Source organism: Gavia stellata, chromosome 5 (assembly GCF_030936135.1).
Source record: "Gavia stellata isolate bGavSte3 chromosome 5, bGavSte3.hap2, whole genome shotgun sequence".
NCBI lineage: Eukaryota > Metazoa > Chordata > Aves > Gaviiformes > Gaviidae > Gavia > Gavia stellata.
In genome coordinates, this window is record NC_082598.1 from 47189643 (window position 1) to 47201947 (window position 12305).

Here is a 12305-nt window from a genome sequence, read left to right on the forward strand (position 1 = left end):
TAAAAACTACAAAATGCAGTATGCTGTAAAAGCTAGTTATGGGCTTTATTGCATGCAATACTGAGTTTGCTCAGTGCTTTATTTTTTATTTTACCTAATGCACCATTGAACATACGCTCTGCTGGTGGAAATTAGTCATTTTGAAGCCCAGGTCCCACGATCTGTAAACAGAGGAGCTGAATGCTAATTACTATGCTGTGTACTAAAGGCACAACCTGGACAGGAGGGAGTGGGCATCATGCAGTAGAAGCATTGTGCCTCAGAGATTCCTGCTTAGATTCTGCTTCCTTTGTAGCAGAATTGCAAGGTTCCTTGAACTAGAAAAAGTTTAAAAGCCCACTGACATTAATGAAAGCATCTACATTATAAGGAAGTCTTTTAAAGTTCAAGTTGTTTATTGCCCTAAGGCTTCCTCATAATCTCCCTCAAAGCCAGCTGGTGGTTTCTCAGAAGTCTCTGCTGGCAGGAATGTAGCATGGATTCTTCTCCCAGATAAACCTAATTAAGACTAGGTATGCATGAGGAAGTTTGCATTTTGAAGCATAACACTTCTCCAGAGAAAGGATGTGGGAGGTAAGAGGACTCTTAAAGGTTTCTTCCATCTTTTGAACAATGAGAACAACTTAAATCAAGAAAGGATGATTAATTTGTTTCCCCATTTAACATATAACTAAAATATTCAGAATAGGTATCCTGTAACTTGCATCAGGCTAGTAGTGAACAACATTCCACATACTTGCTTTAATGAAGTTACAGGAATATAACTGAAGGCAGTGTTTAACATGAAGTTTTATATTACTACAGTTTGAGACTGAGAGGGATCACATTACATAGGCCATAAAAGTTATTTGGTTATTCCTCTTTTGAGCTTAATGTATACATGATATATGAACTTAATTATTCCAAACCCGTTACTTGGTTCAGACTACTTAATAAGTAATGAGTTTTAAAAGGTTTAAGAACTGTGTTCAGATGTATTTCTTATGCAGCTGCTGCTTCCAAAGAAATTTCAGTTTAGAAATTTTGCATAAAATGCTTCTTCATCACTGGTATCTGAGAAAATGACCAGTAGCTACAGGTCTTTAGATCAATGGTTAGTAACTCTGCTCTAACTGCCACTGGGTGCTATTTCATTAATCTAGCTTTCTAAAATATTGCCCTGTGCCACTCATCCATATGAACACTAAGGATGCTGCCAGTTAAAACTCTGAGAAGGTTCAGTGGCGGCTCCAAAAGCCATGATGAAGGAGCTGTAGACACAAAAGGTATTCTCACCAGTGTCCCTAGTTTAGACTAGTATCTCAAGCAGGGATAGATGAGAAATGGCAGTAATTCCACGTCTGCCCAAAGGGTGTTTATCAGGGGCAAACGAGGTTCTGCAGAGGAAGCTGGCTGAGAAGAGATAGAGGCTATATAATGAAGAGCATGGTAACACTGAACTGCCAAATCAGAGAAGAGGAATATAACCTAGACTTAGGAAAGCTGGGGAACCAAAATATTTTTCAGCTTTGACTTTTATAAATGATTGAAATCTGGAAAAGAAACTATACCATGAGACAAAAACAAGAACGATGAGGCAACTTTGCAAACACATAGTATGTCTACACAAAGATCCAAGGACTATGGAGCATAACTGTGTGAACCCGAGATTGCCACCACAGCTTAAAAAGTTAGTGGGATGAACAAAACTTCTGTTGTAGTGTTTTGATTTAAGAATGGAGAGCAAGGAAGAAAGTAAAGTTGCTGCTCTATGTATCAAGAATGCAAGTAATACTTCAGTATTCAAGAAAAATCTGGTCAACAGAAAGCCTGTTGCATGTCTCAGTAAAAACACATAGAAAAAGAAAAGGGATATTGATACAAAGGGTCTACTTCAGGCACCCTTATGAAAAGAAGGAAATTGCTGAGGGCTGTTTGGGGTGAGGGATTAAAAGTTTTTTTTAAAGAATAGATCTGGTAGCAAAGCGGGACTTGAAGTACATATTCTGCTTTTAGAGAAGAAAATCAGAACACATTCAAAGGATACTCACAGACCAAGAAATCCTTTGTTCAGCACAGACCTTCATTTGAAGAGATGGAGAAAATTAATAGAGAAACAGTTATTTTAGATTTTATTTTAGGCTACTTGAGACATTGAAAGTGGGTTTACCTTTTTATGTGACGAAGGGAAGTTACAGAAACAGAGTGTAAGGATAATGGACTTAAAAACCAGACCAAACTCCAGAAACTGCAAGGGTACCTTGCAAAGAGAATCTCAAGGCTAAAACCATGTAAGACAGCTGACAGCCGTTTAAGAGACCATATTCCAGGGCATAGCAGAAAACTATTTTAAGGAGAACAACTAATTGGAATTATATTAACTGACCTGTGTAGCTGATCCACAGTTATCTAGAATTATTCAGTGACTTAGAAATCAAAGCAGCAGAAACAAAAGTTTATCCATCCATATGCTTAAGGAGTAGCACAAGACTGTGGGGATAAGCTGAGAAAATCTAAGACTCAAAACAAGGCAGAATCTATCAAAGTGCAATCAGGGCAAGAAAAATATCCCAGAGCTGCAATCAAAATAAGAGAAGCCAAAGAAAATAATAGGTCTATTACTAAACAAAGATGGTAAAAATCAGTGGTAACTAAAGGGTAAAGGGTAAATACCACTTGTCTTTAAAAAGTGGTATAAGGGAAAACTGAAGAAACTTACAGTCAGCCAAACTTTCATAGCAGGGAAGAGATTATAATGAATATTACATACTTAATTTCAAAAGAATCTATAGGATAATAAGATGATAAACAGTCAATATAGTCTTGTCAAGATCAAAATATGTCAAAGCAATTCTTTTCCTTTCTCTGACGTGATAGCTAGCCTAATAGATAAAGAGGAAACAGCAGATGTGACATATCTTGGGTCTAATAAGGTTTTTGTCCTGTATGATGTCATTACAAGCTCTTAAGGGAACATGAACAAGACAAAAAGTCACAACCATTTGAAAAGCCACAAAAAAACAGCTGAAGAGGACCTATAAGTACTATTTCTCTCAAGCACTGCTCTACTCAGTACATTTCTTGACATGGGTAACAAGTCTGAAAATATGATTTAAAAAAACTGTAGATGATAGGGAGGTTACAAATGCTCTGGAGAACAGGATCAAATTCAAATTGATCTTTAAAATTAGAGAAACATTTTGTGGATATGAATTCCCAATAAAACAGACAAATGCAATGCACTCCATTCAGGACACTGCTCATTGCCTGAGCCTCTCCAAAATGCAACGGCCTTCATAACAAAGACCAAAATAACAAGCCCTTCAAAAAAGCTTCAAACCAATATAGCTACACTCTGATGATATATCCCTACAGATGCTGCACATTCTCACATGGTCAAGCTCAAGCCAGCAGGGAGCTATCCTTATAATTTTCCATTGTGCTCTGCATGCATGAAAAGAAGTAGGAAGATACAGAGACAGTAAGACCTTCCTAGACACTAGGATTGAAGAGGTGGATTTGAAGGTAAGGCAGTAATTTGAATCAGAGCACTATGATGCTGTTGTAAAAAAGAAAATTAAAAAAAATAAAATCATTTTGGCAAATAATATACGTGCGGGTGGCGAGAACACATAATTTTCTGTTCTGTTTAAAGCTCAGGACACCTTAGCTATGGAAAACAGCATCCAGTTTTGGTTAACATACTTTAAGAGGGCAACAAAATGAAAAGAGACCCAAGGACAGTACAAATAACAAACAGCTTAGAAACCTGAACTACAAAGCGAGTCAAATAGAAAAGAGAAGCTGTTGATACAGCCTTCCCAAGATGTAAAATGGTCTTGGAAAAAGCATTAGAAGTAGTAAACACTTTCTAGGTGGAAGGAGAACTAATCCCTAGACATAATAGAACTACTTATAATGCACCATATATAATAGCGTATCAACTCCATGTAATATAGCATACTACCTAGGTTGTGAAATAGCCTTAACAAGTTTTTTCTGTAGGTGCTTTTTTCTTGGTGGTTTTTTTTTTTTAAACAATCAGGATATTAAACCATATGGGATCATCCAGATAGAATTATCTTGCCTTTGAGCAAAGGGAGGGATTATAGGATTTGTACATTCACCTTCTGCCTGATATAGATGAGGTCCTCAATACAAACCTGTCACTTCCAGATGATGCATAAAAATAGGATCAAAAGAAATGAACTCGTTATGTTTACTTATAGACTATAGCTAACTGCTGTCACTGAAAAACAGAGAATAGCAAACCTGATCAACAATGTCGTTGACTTTATCACGCTCACAGTCCAAAATCACTCGCCTTTCCTTTTTTACCTCTAGATCTTGAAACAGTGAACGGTAAGTTTCATCTTTTCTGTCATTGTTAATATTTCCTACATTGATAGCAGTCACTTGCCATTTCTTTTCAGCAGCAGAATCCAGCACAGCTTGCAATGTTGATAAGCCTAGTGAAGCACAGAAGAAAACAGAAATTATGACTGATAAAGCTTTGGGAGTAACAAGCTTCTAGAACATGATTTATAAGATTACTTATTTAAGATTTCCCTGTAACTTGTTTGACCTGTCACACATTATTAAGACTCAGAAATTAAGATATGTGTGGGCCCAATCAGTTCTTATTGCATGAAATTTCTGTTTACATCACTGCAAGGAATCAGGGTAGAGCCTTGTAAGGACAACCTTTTGGTTTTGCTTCAACCTTCTTCAGAATGGTATTTTGCCAGTTTCACTGATCCTCTGCTGGAATTTCACATGCTGGGAAAGAGGTCTAGGAGAAAAGTGATCCAATTATGACAACAGGATCAGCTGCTTATTACGAAATGCTACTAAACTGCTTTTGTTCTCAGCACTTGAGCAGTACTGTATTTAAACCCAGACCTCACTGAGGTCTATGGCAAAATTCCCATGTTCTGCTGCAGTGCTAATGGCATTATTATTTCTGTTGTCTACAGTCATATCCCTGATTATGAAAGAAGATGTGCCGAGATATATTTTTCCGTATAGATAAGTAGGCTCAATGCTAACACCTACAAGCAGTCTACAGAAGTTTGATTCCATTTTATCGTTTTGGCATGTTCCTGCCAGGAAGCTGTAATGTCTGTACAGCTGCAACTGCCTACAATATATCGTAAAATCAGTGAAGATTTTACTTGACTCATTTTCTTTTTCAAGGATTAAATAAAGGAGTATAGAAACATGAAAAATACTGCTGGAAATTCATTTCTGCTATACAACAAATACCATTTTAACAATTTCCAGCAGTACAGGAATTAGACTTGTTATGTTTAAATTCCTTCCAGAGAATTCTACATAATTCTTGAGAGCAATTTTAAGGATAGCAGAAAAAAAAGAAAATTAGACTTTCTCTCAAGCCAATTGACATTTTTGCACATTCATCTGCCCTGAAACCACAGAACACCAGGAGTCATTTCTTTGAGACAAATGTCTGACTTGGTATGTAATGGAAGCTTCAGGTGTAACTCTCTAAGAAATAATAGTGGTTATGCCCATAAATGTACAAAGAAAGCACTAAGAATTCATTTTTCTCATGGCTTGTAATACATCATTAAGTTAAGGTTGGTCAGTGTTTAGCAATTTAGCTTTATCAGTATGTAATTCAGTAATGACATACAGCACTATACAAGACTCATCATTAGCAAAGGTAGAAAATGGCAGGCTTCCAAAAGCATAAATTCAATTATGATCTCAAACAGTTCTGGTCTTCTATGTCATCTTTAAAGACGACTGATATGAAGTTTTGTATGTCATGAAATGAGTATTTATTTTAAAATAATAGATAACTACAGTCCAAGGGTACATATAAACTATTTATAACATGTTAAATATAAATGTGGAGAACTCGTACTAAAAGGAAAAGATAATTAGTGTAAGCAAACTAAAAGATGTAGGGAATATCTTAAAACATTAAAAAGCACTATAATAAGTCTATACCTCAAAATAATGTTTTAAATGGCAATTTAAAATAATTAAAAAACCAAACCACAAAAAACACCAAACAAACTGAAAGATATAATCTGAATCATTGTTTCAGATCTCATTTAGATTTCAGGTCCTCCAATCTGTCTATATATTTCTTCTGAGTTAAACAGAATCTCATTTTAAACATTAAACAGAACCTCATATTTTATAATAAATTAATAAGGGCTATTAATGTTAATACTATCCATTACAAAGGGTTTCTATATTTTACTACTCTGATCTTCCATTTTTCCTAGGGACTCCCTTTTCTTGAGGAGCTCTCTGCAGAGATGTCAAATGGCTGCCTGGATTTCTTCCTTTTTATAGGTAGCAGATTTATCATCCCCATACAGCTTAGTTTATTCTGATAGCAGTAACACATTGCAAAAGAATGAAAAACAAACAAAAAGTATTCACAGCAATACTTTCGTAGACATGGAAGTATCTGGAGAATGGTAATGGAAGTGGGATTCTGCAGAGGAGAAAACTCCAACAACTTCAGCTGCTTTTTTAAACTGCAGGAATACTTCTGTTTGGGAACGTCACATGCCTGAACCTCTTTTGGTTGTCATGAAACAAACTCTTAATACAGTGAGCTCTGAAAAGGAGGACTGAACAGAGGCTGAGTACATTAGCAATTCAGTTACAGATAGAATCCTCCAATAATGCCACTACTTTTTCCAAAACCCACTATTTAGTACTGGCAACACAGAGGAGGTAAGGAGGGTAAAGGACACTAAATCCACATTGCGGCAGAGAGCAACTGCCGTATTAAGCCAGTAACAGCTTGGACATGCATATACCAAATGGCCTCACTCCTTACAGACAAGAATGAGATACTAAATTGCCCTGCACCTCAACCAGTCAGCCCTAACCACAGAGAAGCTGCAAAAGTACCAATTAATGATTCTTTTGGAATAAGTCATCAAACTAATTCCTATTAGCTTTCACAACTTCCACGAAGAGTAAGTCTGTTTGCCTTTTTTATCTCATTCCTGAAGGTGTACGCCACTGTCACTACATTAACAGTTATGCGAAAGTGTTTAGAGGAATTGCAGACCCTGTGTATTCAGGGTTTGATGTCAGTGTTGCTGACTACATACTGCTTGACTCTGCAGGTTAACCTTGTGCAATTAGTGGGAGCACTGAGGAGCAACGATTTACTCAACATACATAAAGGTAGGAGTTTCATGCCTTGGAGTTTGTTATCACTGGGGTGCCTTGCCACAATTAAAACAAACAAATAAGAACAAAGGCATAACCAAAAGGTGACTACAAAGAACAATTTCATGCTGTTATTCCTGGCCAGATTCAGCCAGTGCAGCTCACGAGAAGAACTAGGTGTTCTTCAGTATTTCCTAAATACAAATCACATACTGGTCATATACTGCACGCTGCCAGCTGGTTGACGGAGTATTGGCTAAGCAAGTAGTTTTATCTCTGTGGCAGTGAATGTTTCTGATTCTAATGTGAATTTGAAAAGGATCTGCCAGAGAAATGGGCTTAGGGTTCTTTGTCTCACATGACATTACTGTTTGAGGCTACAGACCAGTATTAGTTTTTCTAACTCTAGAGCTTACAACAGTGATAAAAAACTGTCTTGAGGAGGTCCCTTCAGCTTCTGAACAACATAACGTATAAAATGGCATCAGAATGCACAGAATCTAATGTCACCCCACTACTCAACAAACCATGGTGTGGTATAACCATCCTTTACATCTAGTGCCACCTTACCATTTAACGTGTACTTAATATTCAGCTCTGACCAATGAATGTGCAGGTGAGCCACAAAATAGCCTTTTTAAAAGGAACACGAGAAGGTAAGAACAGAAAAAAGTTAGCCAAAGACTACTGGGTGAGGAGAACCTGAAAACAAAATGACAATAATGGAATTCCAGAAAGGGCAGTCAAAAAAAACCCACTTCTGTATAATGCTGCTGCTTCTCAGAAAACTAATTAATATACCACAATTTACAAGTGATTTTTCCCAGTTCATAAACTGTTATATTATTATTACTACAGCCATAAACAGGCATAGGACTTGAGAAGGCTGCACCACAGAGTAAATTGCTCACAAGCAATGGATTTGGGTTTATCAACAACAACAAAAAAAATCTAAGCTCAACAGAGGAGAGGAACTTAAGCATTTATCAAAAGCAGTCTCCAAAGAATCAGGGACTGCATCCAAGATTCTTGCTTGCTTGGTGTCCAACTATCAATTTTGCATGTGTGGAGTGAATCTGATTGCCCTTCATGCTCAGATGTGTTTTTTTCCTCCTTAGATGATTCTTTAAAAAAAAAAAAAAGAAAAAATTTCCATAGGAACTGTGTTACAACATGTGATTAATCTCACATTGCTTATCAGCATATGCTTGCAATTCTATTAATATAAGCTGTAATAATTTCATTCTCATTTAAACAATTTTGTTTCTGTCCCAAAAGCTCATTTCTAAATTTAAGCTTACACTTACACTTGCTGCAGGTAAATATTCCTTTCCTCATTTACTTTTGTAATACTAATTCAGCAATTCAGTGAGATACGTCTAGCAAACAGCATGCAGATAAAAAGTGTCACATCTTACCTCTGTCGCTGTCATACAAATATGCAAACTTGGTCCACTGATAATATTCGATCAAACTAAGAAGAGCTCCCTTGAGGTCAGGTCTCATCTGAATGACAAAGGGATGTGTTCCATCTGTTGGGAAGCTGGGAGTTATGAAGGACACATGAAGAGTCCCACAGAACGATGTTATGGTATTTACAGACTTCTTGTCATAGAATCCAAAAATAGCAAAGACTCCTCTTGAAAACTGGGAGCAGACTAAGAGGGAGAAAGAAAAACAATCAGGTGGGAGAATTTTTTCAAAAAATGTATTGAAAACTCTACCATGTACATATTTATGAGAAATAATGAAATTATCTGATCACATAAGTACCAGGAGAAAACAGTAATTATTATTTGTTAGTATTATTAATCAGTAATATAAAGCTTTTGCTGGAAACAACAAAAAAAACCTCCACCAAAACAAAAAAATCAGAGATGTGGTTCACATTCCTAGACAGTTAATTTAGAAATAAAACTCACCAAGCTATTCTTAAATTCAATTTATACTGTAAAGAAGTGATGCAAACATCGATTGCAACTGTAATATATAAAATGAGTCATTATGACCACACATAGTATGATGGAAATAACTTTTTGTGATGTTAAAAATAAATTGGCTCTGAGGTCAAGACTCACTGAGCTTTTTGCAAAATACCTTAAATAAGTTTCCATTTGGGGACATATAAAGCCAAAACTAGAAGCAAATCTATTAACAGCAGAAAAGTAAGAAGATTATTTGCTTTAAAAGCCCTCCGTTTCAAGGCGTTTTTTTAATTCCTACTTTGTAGGACTCAGCAAAAGCTAGTCCTTCTGGATGACACTTGCAATTATGCTGCATAAAGAATAACCTCATAGGTGTAAATAACATGCTTATTATTCACTTTTTATCACTGGAGACAATTCAAGCCAATTGATGAATGCTACTGACCACTGCAGCCTGTGTAAAAGAGCTACGTCTTCTGGATTATTCTCTCTGACACTGCAGGCTATACTAGTGCCTAAGTTCTAAAACCAGGGTACAGTAAGGTAGTGCTCATCTCTGATTAATTCTCGTTTAACACCTATGCATTCTTTGGTTTGCACATTGCCACCTTGAACAAGAGACATCCTTCTAGAGAAAACATTGCATCAGCCTCACTGCAATCCCTGCTACACCAGACCTGCTTATAGATGTAAATCACAGTCTAATTGAAGCTAATTTTGCCCAGCATTAATCCTTGAATATAATTCACCAAAGGGCTTGTTGTTGACTTATTTTTAAAATTTCTCAGGTTTGAATTAATATTAATACAGTATTTTTTTCTTTTAAGGTTATCACATCTTTAATTAAAAAGCCAAAATATCCCTTTATGCCTGTTATTATTCATTGCTATTCTCTTTTCATGGCTTTGCCTATCTATGTTTGCTACCACAGTTGTCTCTCAAACCTAATTAATTACCCTATACTCCAATTAAAAGCACCTAAACAGTATAGGTGAAATTCTGAGTACCATTTTCAACAGTTATCACCTATTATCTTTAATTAGGTCAGAATCTCACCTCAGGGGAGAGAATACAAGTGATTAAAAAACTTCATGAGTAATACCCCTTTACAAAAGGATGCTGCAGGTTTTCCAGGGCTAGGGTATAAGATGGTCAGACCTCTTCCGTTCTAACTGCAAATCGTTATGTAGCGTTCCAGTATTTATCTCAAGTGTATTAAGGGTATAATACTGTTCATGTTGAACAAAGGTTTCTGAAAAAGGCTGTGAATTTTCTGAACAGCTTTTCTGTTTAAGTTACTGGAACTCCTTGTTCTATTCCAAATCACTATGCTCTCGCTGAGACAAAACCAACTCACTACCTCCCCACACACTCATGAACAATTGTTTCCCATCTGCAGCAAAGGCTAAATACTTTCTGAACATGCTACAATAAAGGCGTTAATGTCTCATAATCCATCTTCAAAAACACCCATTAAAATAAAGCACCAGTTTACATTTGGATCCCTGGGCAAGAATTCCACAAAAGACTGTTACTGGCACACTACTATGATCTTCTGTATTAAACCATTTTAATGCTACATGTAAGGTGACAGAGACAACAACAGTGTCATCCCAGGAGCGTTGAAAAATAAAAAAGTTTTATGCCAATATTGCCAATTCCTAGGATGCTATCACATCTCCTGTCACACTTACTGCTTTTCTTCAATCGCCAGTCAATGGTTTTAGGCACAGATGAAATAATGCTGCTTACAACAGCCAACAACCAGGGCTAGCTGCCTGCACCAGAAAGTTTGAAAACCATAGGTCATGCCTTCTCAGAGCACCACTGCCACCCCTAACAGAGAAAAGCCTGACTCTTTGGAGCACTGTACTCCAGTCTCTGTCTCAGTTCCTCCCCCATCCTTCCTTCCCCTTCCTGACACTGGAGAGATCTGGACCTGTCAGGATCCGGCTAAACATCTTCGGGGTAAGGAAGTTCAATCTGTCCATGCTGTTGGGAAGTTTTAGTTAAGGTTCTGTCCTGGCTCCTGAACTCATGTAACTAAATAGATCTCGACTTCCATTTAAAAAAAAAACCAAAACAACACTACAAATACATAATGGCGATCCAGTGGATAATGCAGAAAGTGTAATTGTTTTTGGCAGGATTCCCACCTTAGACTAAGTCTACAGTCATGTTGTTATTGCTGCGAGACACTAGTTTTATAATGGTGAGTCACAAACTGTTATTAGGTTTAAAAAATCATGATGATTAGGACTCATAAGCCATTGAAACATAAAAGATCTGTTTTATTAAAGACATTAGAAGCAACTGCCAGGATCCATTTCTTTCAAGCTCTTCTATATTAATTGTTTTTCTTTGTGTTTATGTTGTCCTTTCTAGAAATAGTCAACAGCCTACTTAGCAACAAGAGGGCAAGAATATAGTAAGCTCATCTTGTGATCACTTCTCTACAGAGACTCGCCAAGAATGGCAAATAACTGCGAATTCCAAGAAACAGTGTAAATAATTAAAGGTACCTGTGAAACAACAATTCCTAGATGGTTTTATTATAGTTAAGTATTTTCTATTTGACTTCTCCTTGTTCTTCTACTAACATAGCCAGGCAAAAACCTAGTTTACCCTTGTTCTCCAAAACACTGAAAATGTGTCCTAGTCTTTTCTTCTAAAAGCTAGGGCCCAGATTTGTTCAACAACAAAATGAAGCTTAAGCTGGCAATGAGAAATAGGTGCCTTGTCAAAGGAGGGCCAAAATTACTCGCTCCATTATTAACTCTTCCGTTGTTAACTACATCTGTTTCTTCTTAGACCTCCTTTTTACCATGATGCACTCATACCTTTCTCTCTTTCACGCTTTCTCCATTTCACCATCCTGCTTTGTCAATGAACTCTATAGGGAGGATAACCTGGTGTTTAGCCCTGTGGCCGTAACTGGTTCTCCAGAAACAAAGAAATACAGCAACATATATTCTTTGCCTCTCATCGTATAGAGCATATTTCTGTGGTGCGTATCATCTTATACTTAGGACTCAAAAAGTGCCAACTGAAGAGTACATTTGAAAATTCAAAATATAAAAATACTACAAATATGTTTAGCTTTACACAATAAAGTGATGCCAGTTTAGGAATTACAGTTCTTTTTCATGAGTGAAGTACTGAATCTTTAGAGGCATAAAATCACTTAGAAATAGTTGCATTTGAATACATATGCCTAGAAACTATTCCTGATCA

The 12305-nt window shown here is 36.6% G+C and overlaps 1 protein-coding gene across 3 annotated transcripts in view; it reads right to left on the reverse strand.

Annotated features, from left to right (window-relative positions):
• Nucleotides 1-12305, reverse strand: part of GRIA2 (glutamate ionotropic receptor AMPA type subunit 2) — a 93892-nt gene that overhangs the window by 43077 nt on the left and 38510 nt on the right. For all 3 annotated transcript variants that reach the window (XM_059817561.1, XM_059817560.1, XM_059817559.1), the window contains exons 3-4: nt 8565-8804; nt 4252-4448 (exon numbers count right to left, since the gene is read on the reverse strand). In XM_059817561.1, coding sequence (XP_059673544.1) covers nt 4252-4448; nt 8565-8804 — 437 coding nt within the window. The remainder of the gene's footprint in view (nt 1-4251; nt 4449-8564; nt 8805-12305) is intronic.